Source organism: Cryptotermes secundus, unplaced genomic scaffold, assembly GCF_002891405.2.
Source record: "Cryptotermes secundus unplaced genomic scaffold, Csec_1.0 scaffold5, whole genome shotgun sequence".
Taxonomy (NCBI): Eukaryota; Metazoa; Arthropoda; class Insecta; order Blattodea; family Kalotermitidae; genus Cryptotermes; species Cryptotermes secundus.
In genome coordinates this window covers 193,892-209,143 of record NW_019724742.1, presented here as the reverse complement: position 1 = coordinate 209,143, position 15,252 = coordinate 193,892, and the positions used below count along the sequence as shown (strand labels likewise).

At 39.3% G+C, this 15,252-nt stretch overlaps 1 protein-coding gene across 2 annotated transcripts in view; it reads right to left on the bottom strand.

The window, feature by feature from the left end:
• LOC111862710 (eukaryotic translation initiation factor 5B) overlaps positions 1 to 15,252 on the bottom strand; it is a 114,305-nt gene that overhangs the window by 78,978 nt on the left and 20,075 nt on the right. For both annotated transcript variants that reach the window (XM_023848331.2, XM_023848330.2), the window contains exons 11-17: positions 14,882 to 15,015; positions 13,094 to 13,311; positions 12,099 to 12,222; positions 9,428 to 9,595; positions 7,721 to 7,897; positions 7,437 to 7,518; positions 2,682 to 2,863 (exon numbers count right to left, since the gene is read on the bottom strand). In XM_023848331.2, coding sequence (XP_023704099.1) covers positions 2,682 to 2,863; positions 7,437 to 7,518; positions 7,721 to 7,897; positions 9,428 to 9,595; positions 12,099 to 12,222; positions 13,094 to 13,311; positions 14,882 to 15,015 — 1,085 coding nt within the window. The remainder of the gene's footprint in view (positions 1 to 2,681; positions 2,864 to 7,436; positions 7,519 to 7,720; positions 7,898 to 9,427; positions 9,596 to 12,098; positions 12,223 to 13,093; positions 13,312 to 14,881; positions 15,016 to 15,252) is intronic.

Sequence of the window (15,252 nt, the reverse complement as noted above, 5' to 3'; positions counted from 1 at the left end):
GGACTTAACCTTGAAAGAAGAATATTGGACAAAATTTTATATGAAGTTCATAGCAGTGATATCCCCCGACAATTACTACAGTCAGTTTTATCACCATTCTTGTGCACGGATACAATAATAGACTCCTTCCACTGATCAGGCAATTTTTCCTTATGCCAAATAGAAGTAATTAGATTGTGGATCTTAGAACGTAATATTTCGCCTCCTGCTTGAATAAGTTCTGCCGGAATTTGATCACTACCTGGCGATTTATACCGTTTCAATTTTGCAATAGCACTTTCAACTTCAAAAGGGCTAGGATCAGGTACTAACGGCTCAGCTGTATGGATTTCTGTCTGCCTAACATCACTGACCCTATGTACATTCAATAACAGAGAAGTAGTTCCTCCACCTATTCAAAATGTTGTGGGAATCTGCAAGCAGATCACCATTCTCATCCTTCACTAAGTTACTGCTAGGCTGGTAACCCCTCTTAAAGTCATTTATTCCTCTATACAGGTCTCTAATGTTCTTGTTCTTACTGTTCATTGCAAGCTCATCAATTTTGTCTTTCAAATATTCCCTCTTTTTGTTCCTGAAATGCCTGCTGGTTTCACGTCTTATATTGTTCAGATTATCCCCATTTAACTCACTTGGATCCTGTAACCACTGCAATTTGGCCTGCTTTCTTTGATCTAATAATTTTGAGCATCCTTCATCGAACCATGGCTTATGCTTCTTCGGTTCATAATAACCTAGACTCTCTTTGGCAGACATTTTTATATTCTCTCTAATAGTTTCCCAAGCTTTATTAACATCCACCTCAGTTTCCAAGTTTTCCAAAGCCGTGAACCTATTTGAGATTTCAACACAATACTGCTCTTTACCCTCTACCTCATTTAATTTCTTGAGATTGAACCTCTCCATATGAACTCTGTGTGTTGTTTGTTTGCTCACTGCCAGTCTTTCCCTAACCTTTGCCACCACCAGGTAGTGGTCAGTATCACAATCTGCTGCCCTGAATGATCGGACATCAAGTATACTTGAGTGCCGTCTCCTGTCTATCAAAATATGGTCTATTTGATTGTGTATCTTCCCATCAGGAGATGTCGAAGTAAATTTATGGATGTTAAAATGTGGGAACATTGTACTTTTGACAGTAAGATTTTTTGATGTGGCAATGTATACAACCCTAACTCCATTATCATTACTAATTTCATGCAAATTCTCATTCCCAATTGTTGGTTTGAAAATGTCTTTCCTCCCTACCTTGGCATTGAAATCTCCTAACAAAATTTTCATAGGGTACTTTGGGAATTTATCAAATACGTATTCTAGTTCTTCATAGAATCTATCCTTTATGTCATGAATCTTATCTCTCTTGGGGCGTGAACATTCATAACACAGATAACATGCCAGCGACCTTTTAGTATTATATATGATATCCTATCACTAACGAACTCTACCCTCTTAACTGCTGATATGATTCTCATATGTATGAAAAAACCTGTACCTAATTCATGATTTTCATTCCCTTTCCATAGAAAAATGTATAGTCTCCTGCTCTCCTGCTGGTGCGATGCCACCTCCATCCCATCTGACCTCCTGTACTCCCGCTAAATCTAACTTATATTTTAATTCTTCTGCCACTGCCCTGAGTGAACCTGACCTATACAAACTTCGTACATTCCAAGTGCCAAATCTCATATTCATTTTCATTAGCTTAGGTCGTTTATCCAAAGAATCTGTTCAGTTCTGAGGTTTTGTGTTTATTTTCGTAACATAATGATTTTTAACGGTGAGGAGTTGTTAGCTCCACGCCCAACCCCCAAGCTGGAGGGCCACCCCTTGTTGGCTGTCCACGACTGCTTATTCAATATATTTGCAGCTTCCCTCCAAAACTGGAAGGTGTCCCCTCCATCTGCAACCTGAGGATGTGCCATGCCGTGGGGACCGGAACCCACCTAACATGGGCCACAGTACAATCAGAAGTGAATTCTCCAGCTGAAGCAATACTTTATGTTTATCAATCTATTACAGCCTTTTTAAACAACAGCAGAAAATGTGTTCAAAAGTTAAACTGAACATTCAAATCATCAACAGATATGTGTCAAAAAGTCCGTACTTTTTCTGATGGTGCCAGCATTATGCTGAGCAGAAAATCACATTTCCCAAAAAGTTAACCCAACAATTTCCTAAATTTGGGATGCAGTGTCTTGGGAAATATTATCGGAAACTGATATTAAAATTCATCTCAAAGAACCACCATAAAATCAACAAGCTGCAGAGAACTTTCTTAACAAAAATTCATAGCATATTTTGAACCATGTACGTATATAATTTATTTTATTTAAATTCAGTTAAGAATGAAAAAGGAAACACTGCTTCACAAACTGGCAGTACATTTCTAAGTCTGTCTATACGGTACTGAATGACTGAAGAACTGTGAATAATGAACTGATGAGGATACTGATGGAAGCCATTACAACTGTATTTAAGAACTATCCCAGCACTTGACCACAGTGACTCCACTTGAAGTTGTTCAGTAGTTTCCAACAAATATGCAGATAAAAAGATGGGATGTGATTCCTCCATTATGCACACATTTCATACAATTCATGCATGGATCCACAAAGACACAAGCCTAGAAATGCACAAGAAATGGTAGAAAAACTATGGTATAAATGAAATTATGTACTCACTGGTATTTTGGATGTCCTTAAGAACTCAAGGAGGGCCTCTAGTGAGCCAAGTGTTGAAGCCTGCACATACACACCCCTCTCCTGCAGTTTGATGTTGCTAAGAGCAGACCGCAAATCCCGAGAAACTTCTTCACGCAAAATATCGACCTCATCAGACTTCTGAGCCACCTGAAGATTGAGGCCTACACAGATGAATATTCATAATTAAATATTACAAACTAAATTGTGTTTTGGAACTGCAGTAGCCAGATATCTGGTTCTGCGCAGACCTTATTCTGAGACTTAGAAACCCATTCTGTATGAGATTCAAGTTGGACAGAATAAGACAGAAAAAAAGTTGTCAATCTTTCAACTTATTGTTGAAATCTTACATTTGTTGTACTGTGTCAAAAATACTAGTTGTGATCCACTTATTGAAGTAAAGCAATATTAGATATGGACAGAGTTAGAATATATGACCTCTTGGGAATCCTATGAATTTATTGGTAGCAATAAAATGAAATAAGACATGATCAACAATTTTTTTCACTGTACAGTCACTATGTGAAATACAGGATTTATAAAATAGATAGTTTACATTACTGAAGTTGACACATCATATGTGTTCAAGAGAGTGAAACCATAACAGAGTGCATATTGCTTACAAGAAGGACTTCACTGTAGTGACAAAAATCACTGGTTTCTTAATGTTACATATGTGGAAAACTATTGGATAAAATGAGGTGTTTTAGATTATGAAGGGTTCTGATGATGGTACGAGGGTAAGTCAATTAGTAAGTTACAAAAGGATATACGTTGTGCGTTCAAGTTCTAAGGTCTCCGTTTTTTTTTTCTCACACAATAATCATACAAAAAATTTGAAACTTCTGTCACTTTTCGACGTAATCTCCCTGCAGCCGTACATATTTTTCACAACGTCGATGCCATGATTCCATGGCCGCTGCGAACGTTTCTGTAGGAGTCTGTTTTCACCACTGGAAAATCGCTGATGCAATAGCGGCATGACTGGTGAATGTGCGACCATGGAGAGTGCCTTTCATCGTTGGGAAAAGCCAAAAATCGCTAGGAGCCAGGTCAGGTGAGTAGGGAGCATGAGGAACTACTTCAAGGTTGTTTTCATGAAGAAACTGCTGCGTCGCGTATGCCCGATGCACTGGTGCATTGTCCTGGTGAAAGAGCATATGTGCAGCCTTTTCCGGCCGCTTTTCTCCTAGTGCTGGAAGGAGCTTGTTCTTCAAAACATCTTGGTAGGATGCACCTGTCACAGTAGTGCCCTTTGGAACGCAATGAGTAAGGATTATGCCATCGCTGTCCCAAAACATGGCCACCATCACTTTTTCAGCACTGGCGCTTACCCAAAATTTTTTTGGTGGTGGTGAGTCTGTGTGCTTCCATTGAGCTGACTGACGCTTTGTTTCAGGATTGAAAAACGGCATCCATGTCTCATCCATTGTCACAATTGATGAAAAGAAAGTTCCATTCATGCTTTCATCATGTGGCAACATCGCCTGGCAAACTGCCATGCGCGCAGCCTTGTGGTCGTCCGCCAGCATTCGTGACACCCACCTGCAGGACACTTTCTGCATTCGCAGGTCTTCATGCAGGATTGTGTGCACAGATCCCACGGAAATGCCAACTTTGGAGGTGATGTTTTCCACACTCAATCAGTGATCCTCCAAAACAACTTTCTCAACTCGCTCGACCATGTTGTCAGACCGGCTGGTGCGAGGCCGAGATGGTTCATTGTCACACGACATTCGGCCTTCTTTGAACTGTTGCACCCATGAACGTACATTTTTCACATTCATGACACCATCACCACATGTCTTACTCAACTGGTGATGAGTTTCAATGGGTGTTGCACCACGCAAGTGGAGAAAACTAATGATTACTCGCTGTTCTTGTAACGAAAACGTCGCCATTTTAAGTATCAAAAACACTCCTCACTCTCGTTGCCACCACTAGAGTTCTGTGCCGTACAGTGCTGCCATCTCTGTCATGCATTCACAAAGAGTACACACATATTTCAAACTAAACCGCATGTGTCTATCTGCTGCCAGTCCTGAGAAAAAAATCGGAGACCTTAGAACTTGAACGCCCCTCGTAGAACTTAAACAAATAAGAGTACTGATTCGAAAAATGCTTTTATTTCTCAACATGATCTCCCTGTACATTGAGGCACTTGTCCCATCATTTCACAAGCCCCTGAAAACCAGCAGCATAAAATTCTTTGGGCTGCTGTTGGAACCACGCGGTGGCTTCCCTTTCTACAGCTCCATCGTCAGGAAAATGTTCAGTTGAAAGATGATGTTTAAGAGGGCCGAACAAATGGAAGTCGCTTGGAGCAAGACTCATCACCTGTGACAATTCGGGCTAGCATATCGTGTCCTTCATCGTGGTAGTGATTGAGATGCTGCAATACTGGACCCATTCTTGCATTTGTGTTGTGTGGTCAGCATGCATGGCACCCATCGTGCACAGACCTTGTGAAAACCTAACCTGTCATGCAACTTCCATTTGTTCGGCCTTCTTAAACATCATCTTTCGACTGAACATTTTCCTGACAATGAAGCTGTAGAAAGGGAAGTCACCGCCTGGTTCTGACAGCAGCCCAAAGAATTTTATGCAGCTGGTTTTCAGGGGCTTTTGAAATAATGGGACAAGTTCCTCAATGTACAGGGAGATTATGTTGAGAAATAAAAGCATTTTTCAAATCAGTACTCTTATTTGTTTAAATTCTATATCCATTTGTAACTTACTTATTGACTTACCTACGTACATGAAGACTCACAACCACTGGGTTTTTGGACTTTCTCCATTGGCTGGAATTCTAGGAACTAAAAAGGTATACAATTTGAGGAAATGGATCTGTTTCCACTCTCAGGTGGAAGGTGGAAGACATGGACCCAACAGAGTAGGTGTCTCCACCCATCAACTGAGCATGGAAACAGATCCATTTTCTGAAATGTTGTGTACTTTTTAGTTTCCAACATACCATATGATGGATAAAGTCCAAAAATCCAGTAACCCTGAGAGGTGATATCCTTGCATCTTCTTCATGACAGTGATTCTTAAGTAGGTGTCACTGTTTTTCTCTAACTCTTTGCAGCAACTGCACTTGAAGTCTTGTGGAGTCATTTATTACTAGCAGTGTGTAATAACCCTGTTAATCAACCCTGCCTGCCCTACCCTTATCTAAGAAAAAGGCTGCACTGCAGAATCTGCAACCTGCTGCCACCCACCTGTGAGGTTGGCCTAGGCTCAGTAAATGTAGATAGGAGGGTGAGAAGGGATCGGGAACAGGTTTCCTATTACCCATTGCAAGTCAACAGTTATAGCAACCATTGTTCAGAGTTGTGCACCATGCATGACTTGGTGAAATGTTTTATGGTATAATTTAAAATGCCCAGTAACCGTCAAGTTTGCATATAAGTGGCAGCTTACCCCCTCCAAGTTCCAACCATTCAAAAATGTATATCATGTGACAACCTCCAAACTTCCTCTTCAATCCAGAAGCTTGTGTCACTGTCACATGATAAGAGTTGGAAACTTTTCTTTGTCCGAGTTTCAAGTTTAAGTTCTACCCCAATTATGGCAATGCAATGGAAAACCTTAGGCTTGACTAGAAAGTTTGAAATAATTTGTCTGTATGAAGACGATAGCTCTTCAAAAACTGAAATAGGAAGGTAGCATGGATTAACTTCAATACAGCTTACGATACTGAAGAAAAAAGCGAAAATATGGCCAGCTGTTCTGTGCAATGGAAGACTGGAAAAACAGAAATGAATGGGGAATTCAGAGAATAGAGACTTGAAATGTATGCTCTTCATGTGGTTTTGCCAGGACAGATCAGCTGGTGTTCCAAATGATGGACCCACAATCTAAGAAAAAGCCAATATTTTCATGGCAAGATTCAAATTTGAGAACTTATGGTGTTCCGAAGGGTGGTTTCACTGATCTGATGCAAGATGAGGCATCAGAATGCATAAAGCGTCCAAAAATCACCTGAAGTGGATCCAGATGTCTTTGAAGATTGGGTTCCATTCCTAAATGAGTTACTGTAATGGGATTTTCCTCAGGATATTCACAATGCAGATGAAACTCTAAGCATGTATACCTATTCAACTGTTTATTAATAATCTCTACATGTTTCGACCATCCAACTGGTCATCATCGAATGATAAAATACAAGTGTTTTTGAATTGCAACCACTTTAACATTTGGGCCCATATTTGCAATCGTTTCTGTCTACTACCCGTGCCGAATTCAGTGATATAAATCATAAAATTATACAGTTGCTACAGTATAATGTAGATTACGTAAAATTAGGTAAAATGTAGTTGGAGTCAAAAGCACTATAAGGGTGTAGTCCTTTCTTCCCCATGTTAGCTTGGTGTTGATTAGCAGTCATGATGTATGTGAAGCTTTGGAACAGACAGATGGGTGTTACTTAGCCTGCTAGGCTATGGTTCTTCACTTGTATACTCCTGGGCTCTATAGCTTAAACTATACAGCCCTAGAGTACACAAGTGACACTTTGGAATAGACAGATGGGTGTTACTTAGCGTACTAGGCTATGGTTCTTCACTTCCTTCAATTCTAGACACGCACCTGATAAATTATGATTATTATGATTGTGTGCCAGGGAATTTGTTACATTTCTGTTACACATAAAATAATCATAAAGTATCCTACTTTTGCAAGATTTAAATTTCAATACATCACTTTTTATATTTTTAATAGTAATGACCTCACCTGCAATTGCTTTTTCCAATTCCTTTCCTGCAATTTTAACACCCTGTGCTGCTTGAATTTCCTTGTATTCCACATATGCATTCTAGAATCAAGAACAAATAAAAAAAAAAATTAATTCACCTTTTCAGTATCACTAACTGAAGTGAACAGAAAATGATTGTATCCTTGTAATGTTGAAAAAGGTTCGTCAATTACAACCAAATTTGTGTTATACAATTTTCAGTGTCAATACTTGTGAATTTCTGCTATATCATTCGAAACTAAGCATTTTCCAAATTTCTCACCTTTACTCTAAGCTCTTTCATTGGCTGAGGCATCAGCAGTGAACGAATCTGTGTCACGATTGGTCCATCTGTTCCTGCTAGTACTACGGTGTCACCTTCCCGGAGCCTCCCATTGACTAAAATAGCATCAATTGTTGTTCCCAAACCTGGAATTGCTTTTACCTCCAATACTGTAGCCTTTAAAACAAAAGAGAAAGACCACTTTCAAAGACTGGCTCTTAAGCTGCTAGGAGAAAATCAGCATATGACCACAACTTATATAAGAAAAATAAGTAATAAAACTTAATATAATGAGCACTCATACGAGATGCTATCGGAAAGTTCCTGGACTGTTACTGTTGTAACTGACTTGGTGAATGATGAGAGAGAAGGCCAAGGTCACACTTCAGCAAATCTACTACATCAGTCTGTGACGTGATACCGTGTTGTGAAAACACATTGTTTTTATACAAGTGTTTTCTTGACTTCGTTTTTCGCAGCAAAACAACATAAATGTTGGGAAAAAATTGAGAATTCATCCATAAAGACCGTTGCCAAACAATCCATGACCTTGCAGACACTGCTGGTATCAGTTATGGAGTTTGCCAGGAGATCTTAACAGAAAATTGAACATGCGGTGCACTGCTGAGAAGTTTGTTCGCCGACGCTTGACAAAAGCGGTTGCATGTAAACAGTGTCTTGAGCTACGAGAGAAGGCTAATGAGGACCCAACTTTTATGAATATCTCTAGGATCACAATGGTTGACAAAAGCTGGATTTACGGTTATGATCCAGAAACAAAGCAATAATCTTCGCAACGGAAGAGCCCACAGTCACCAGAACCAAAAAAGTCATGGCAGGTCTGCAGTTCAACAAACATCATGCTCACTGTTTTTTTTTTTACATGAAGGGGACTGTTTACCGTTAACTTGTTCCTTTTAACACTACAGTCAACTCTGACATTTACTGTGATGTTTTGAGGTGTTAGAGAGAACATGTGTGAAGACCAAAACTTTGGTGCAACCACAACTGCCTCCTTCATCAAGACAATGCACATCCACATGTCCCTGAAAACCAGAGTTTGTGACAACAACATGGTTATCATTCCCCATCCTCCTTACTCACCAGCCTTAGCCCCTTGTGATTTCACTCTGTTTCCCAAATTGAGAATGAAACTGAAGGGGCGATGTTTTGAAAAAGTGTCCGACATCCAAAGGGAATTGCAAGCGGTACTCCACAGCATTAAGGGAAATGGTTCCACAATGCTTTTGAAGGGTGAAAAAAATTATGGGATCGCTGTATACGTTCCCAATGAGACAATTCTGAAGGACATGGCAGCCAGTAATTCTTTTTTGACATTGTCTGGGAAATTTCTGATAGTAGCAACCTGAAAATGTGTAAAGTTCAGAATATCTATGACCAACATCTAAGTCATACACCAATACTTCTTGAAGTGATATTGGTCTGCTAGTCAAGAAATTTCCTACCTCTTATTTAACCCAAATCCTTGCTTGATGTCTTTCTGTCACTGTACCATATTCTGAGACAGGGGAATCCAGTCTACATTCTCACATCATATATGGTAAATGCTACTAGTTATGGTCTTAACAATCTCACTGGCTTCTGTATACCAAGCAATGTGAAGGAATTTATTTATGTGATGTAAGCACCTATGAAGCTGGTCCAGGAACTTAGTTTTTTAATGCACAAATATTCTCCAGATATTACCTGCAGTTCTTCAGAGTACATAAGCCGCTTGGCAAGCATGTTCTGGCAGCTGTCAACGATCAGCGCCAGGAGATTGCCAATGCCTTCACCTGTTATGGCACTTGTTGGCACTAAGGATACATAGCTGCGGATGTCAGGGTTGTCATAGAAGAGAGAAGCATTTAATCCCTGCAAAGAAATTAGCCCATTTAGCTTCATTATATACATTTACTACACTATATACATACCATTTCATACAATTCTGACTAAAAGCAGTCCACATTATAAGTACAGGACTGCTCAAAATCCAAGTCAAATTTATTTTCAAATTTGAGATCTCAAAGTTACAACCTAAAACATATGCCAAATAATTTGAAGCAGAGAATATGAATATTGAAGACATGAAGGATAACTGTCTTTAAAAATAATGGAAATATGTAGATATGCTTATCTTCTGAACTACAAAGTAATGGATATAAAAGGAGTTCTCACAGCGACAGTATACAGTGAAGGCTTCTTGGGTGACCAGACATGCCAATGTGAAGTCAATGTATGACATTTCACAGGCAGTTTCTGAAATGTGTCAACTCCTCAGTGATAAGTCTGATCGCATGAGAAGGCTTCAATGAGGATCAAGTCAGTTTGACATGTACTAGACACGGAAGAGACCTGAAGAGAAGAGATCACTTGGGAGATCTATATGTAAAAAAATGATACAATTATAATGGATCTTATACATACAGTGTATGAGGATGTGGATTGGGTTCAGCTTGCACAGGATAGGATCCAATGACATGTTCTTGTGGATACAGTAGGAAACTTTGAGATTACTTCACTGCAGATAAGGTGCAATTGACATAGAGCAAACATGGAAGAAACCTGGAGGAAGAAAAAATACTTGGGAGATCTAGGTGTAAATGGAAGGATATCATTAAAATGGATTGTACAGATATATGGTATGAACATGTGAACTGGATTCATCTGGCTCAGGATAAGCTGCAATGGCACTCTTGTGAACACAGTACTGCACATTCAGGTTCCATAAAAGAGGGAAATTTATTGGCTTGTCGAGTGTCTGTGCTTCTCGAGGTGGACTCTGCTCAAGTGAGTTAACCTGTTCCTTGAGCTTGAAATTGCTGGCCTGCTAGAGGGTAATAATTTTGTAGTGTCCTGTGAGAACAGGACTTTCAACATGATGAAGCTCCTTCCCATTATACCAGACTTGTGATGCAACATCTCAATGATACTGTAATGTGTCTGGAATCCAGAAGAGTCACTTCTATGGAAACGCTAGAACACACCGTTGCATAGGAAACAACAATCGCTCTATTGTAGTTCTAACAGGGGTCTCCATGGTTATAACAGACGCTTTGTTGCACAGCAGCGACCGAGGTGCATTCGCACAGTTAGTCTGCTATAAACTGCCAGAGAAGACAGTCCAGTACCGCCGAGATATTGTAAGCAGTAATTGTAACACTGCAAGAGCAAATGATTGCAAGGTGTGTAAGGTGAGCGAGTGGACTAAATCCGCTATATCAAACACCACGTAGATTTATTTGTAGCGTGACACACAAAACACACTACACTGGTGTCAGAAGTGGGATGCTACACTGGTGTAGCATCAATACGCTACAATACTTTCTCTAATTGTTGGATTGGCACTGGCAGTACCATTAAGTGGCCACCAAGATCTCCTGACCTAACCTTGTTAGATTTTTCTTTAGGGCTTCGATGAAGAGTAAAGGGTACATAAGAAAAGTGGATGATGGATGTTATCGCCAGCATAAAGGAATGTCAAGATGCACTCTGACAAGCAACATGCCATGTACTCACACAAGTTGAGTTACAAAGTGCACTGATGTTGATAGTGGAATTTTTGAAAATGTATTACACTAGGTAAACTGTACCAAATTTGTCACTTGAACAATAAATGCCTATCTTAGAAAGAGTACATAATATCTCTTTCTCATTAACAATTTTTTAACTGTACAGTGAAACAGCTCTAGCTTGGAAACTGTCCGGAATAGGACTATGAACCTACACACTTTCTTGCTTAGAATGACCGATATTATGACCTCCCAGAATACTGACTGTTCTTCCTTGGACACTCTGTATACTAACATAACAAACATGCCACTCACGTTTATGCCCATACCCACCATCCACACAACCTCAAACACATGAGAAAGCTTTTATTTCAATCACTTTCCCTGTAGCATAACAAGAGCTACAGTGAGTTGCTATCTTAGAGATGACAACACGCTGAACAAATGTAAATGGCATATTAAGAGGGCAATCACATGAATAAGATGTAACTGGAACCTGATTATTTCAGGCTATGAATGCTCTTCCTAGTGTTGATGTTTATAAATAACTGGGAGCCAGAAGTCATAACGGAAGTGTGTGGAGAGCAGTGGAGAACATTATAGCAGCTATAAGCTGGTTACAATTGCATGTAAGGACTGCAGGTATGCTGTCACAGCAGCGTGATGATTGGCAACCATGATTAAGGGAACGCCTTCACAACAGTGCAATATATGACCAATAGAGAGGATGTACACGCTGTGTGTAAATGCACATTCTTTCAAGCCAATAATTTCAAAACCAATACTTTGTAGACTGATAATCCAACAAGAACAACAATGAAAACAGCAGCAAGAGCAACAACAAAAACAACAAGCTGTATACTAACCTGTTCGGCAAACTGCACAATCACTTCTTTAGTCCTGTGTTCAAATTCTATTTGTGTATTAGGAGCCTGTGCCTTGAGTATATCCCTTATATCTTTCCTGTTCATTGTTTGCCAGTCATAAAGCCTGTAAAACAACAAAATTAACTATGCTCAGCCACTGAAAATAAAATCCATGACTACAGTACTTTTATTTCTACAGGTAAAACCACAAAGAGCAGAGTCCTTTATGAGAAGATGATATTTGCTCAAATGGTGAAAAATTCCATGCCTCATAAGCAGGGCCCGGATTCTGATGACATGTCATCTTTTTTTCTTCGTATACTATGCGATGCTCTTAAATTTATAAATCTCGGATATGAGCTGCTGGTTACAGAAATGTAAATTTTATAGGTCATTTTTTCATTTTTGGGGTAATTTTTTGGACTTTAAGGGCATTTCTTGTCATTTTTGGCCATTTTAGGGAATTTCTCTTCATATGTTTTCTGAAATGTGAATAACATGGAAGTGAAGTGTTCTACAGGAGGCCAATCAATAATGATGACCAACCTCCTCAGCCCAAAGAATTAACTGTCATATCTGTTTGGCGCAAGAGAGAAGACAAAGTATCATGACTAAATGCAACAAGTGTTATGTTGATCTCTGTATTTTGGGGTGTTTTCAGGAGTACGCCATCAAGGAAAGATTATGTTATATCGTGCAGGGGTGAGGACAATACACATGTGAAGCAGATAGCAAAAAGGAAAGGTATGGACATTAAATTTCATTATATTTAAATTTAAATAAATATATTATTCACTACGTTGTCGACAGTTGTACTAGCAACTTTTATAAGTACAATTCTGCGCAGCAAGGCAAACCCTAGTTTATACTTAAATATATGAAAATGTTGAGCAAGGATCATAAAGGTTAAATAAGGTCTGGCATATCAGTTAAAGAAATAAGACACAGATATCTGAACTATGATAAATGCTGTATTATTCCGTGAATTAACATACCTGTCTATCTTATTTAAGGCCACAATGAATGGAGTTTTCTTGCTTTTGAGAAGATTTAAGGATTCAATAGTCTGAGGCTCCAATCCATGCATAATATCCACAACAAGAATTGCAATATCACAGAGAGAAGAACCTCTACTACGTAGGTTGCTGAACGACTCATGTCCAGGTGTATCAATAATAAGTAAACCTGGTATCCGAAGTTCTGCATCCGCAAACTGCACAATGCAATAAACAATTCTGCAAATTAACATAATGAGTTCCAGAGAGATGCATGCACGCGCACAGCAACATTCTCTGTCGATTTTTGACTTGTAAGCATGAGTACAGTTTTCAACCCTATAGAATAAAGCAGAGATTCACAGAATTACTGGGTTTTTGGACTTTTTCCATCATTCAGAATCCTAGGCAATAGAGGACACGACGTTTCGGAAACTGGAGTCTGCCTTTCTCACCTGAAGACAGAAAAACATCCAGTTTTTGAAACATCGCGTCCTCTATTATCTAGAATTCTGGATGATGGGAAAAGTCCAAAAACCCAGTAATTCTGTGTCATCCACCATTGTCAGAACCCTTTAGAAAGCAGAGATCATACAAAACTAAATGTACAGTAACATATCAATGTATAATATTACACAAAATTTAAGCTGCATGCAATGTATTAGTAAAATTTGTGATTTTTAGATTGTGACACATACTTCAAACTCCACTTCAATTACAATGTCCACAAATGTTTTGCAGTAGAACTGAATTTACGTTATAATTAACTTTTAATTTAATTTTCACAATTCTGGAATTAATAGTTATAAGGAGCTATTTGATGGGTGTTGAGGAAAATATTTGGACCGAAGAGAGATGAAGTGACAGGAGGTTGCAGAAAACTGCATAATGAGGAGCTTCATAACTTGTACTCTTCTCCAAGTATAATTAGAATGATCAAGTCAAGGAGGATGAGGTGGGCAGGACATGTAGCGCGAATGGGGGAGACGAGAAATGCGTATAGGATATTGGTGGAAAGCCGGAAGGAAAGAGACCACTGGGAAGACCAAGGTGTAGGTGGGTAGACAATATTAAAATGGATCTTAGAGAGATAGGAGATGAGGTTGGCAGGTCATGTAGCACAAATGGGGGAGACGAGGAATGCGTATAGGATATTGGTGGGAAAGCCAGGAGGAAAGAGACCACAGGGAAGACCAAGGCATAGGTGGGTAGACAATACTAGAATGGATCTTAGAGAGATAGGATGGGATGGTATCTACTGGATAGATTTGGCTCAGGATAGGTACCACTGGATGGCTCTTGTGAACACGGTGATGAACCTTTGGGTTCCAGAAAATGCTGGGAAATTCTTGAGTAGCTGCAGAATTGGTGGCTCCTCCAGAAGGGCTCAGCTCCATGAGTAAGTAAGTAAGTAAACAGAGATAGGATGGTATGTACTGGATAGATCTGGCTCAGGATAGGGACCAGTGGAGGGCTCTTGTGAATACGGTGATGAACCTTTGGGTTCCATAAAATGCTGGGAAATTCTTGAGGAGCTGCAGAATTGGCGGCTCCTCCAGAAGGGCTGAGCTCCATGAGTAAGTAAGCAAGTAAGGAGCTATTTGATGAAGGTAAAATGCTTTGTAAATTCAGTATTCTCAAAAATACAAGGAACCATTTCATTCAAATTTCACTTAGAAAGGCACCTAACAAACTAATATGCTTACATGGGAGAGTTAAAAAGTATGCAGTAACTATAATCCATCTCTGACAGCATTCTGCATTTCGTGTTTTGTACTGAGTACTTACTCCTTTAACAAATTTAGTTTGCTCCTTGATTGCACTAATTGGAACATTCGTTGCTCCTATCTGTTGTGTAATGCCTCCAGCCTCACCATCTTGAACATTCGTACGTCGCAACTTGTCTAAGATCTTTGTTTTACCTGACAAACACAGATGTACATGAGACATTACTACGAGGAATGTGCAGAATAAATATTCCATACATTAAATCTGATTTGACCCTTGATCCTTTGATTCTCACAGGCCTCCACAGTACCTCCCGACAGAAATACCAAGGTGATTCCTTGTACATTTTAAATACCAAAGCTTCAAGTCTTATGAAATGTGTTCACAGGAATATAAAAAAGAAAATGTTTTACTAAGATGAAAAAGTAAGA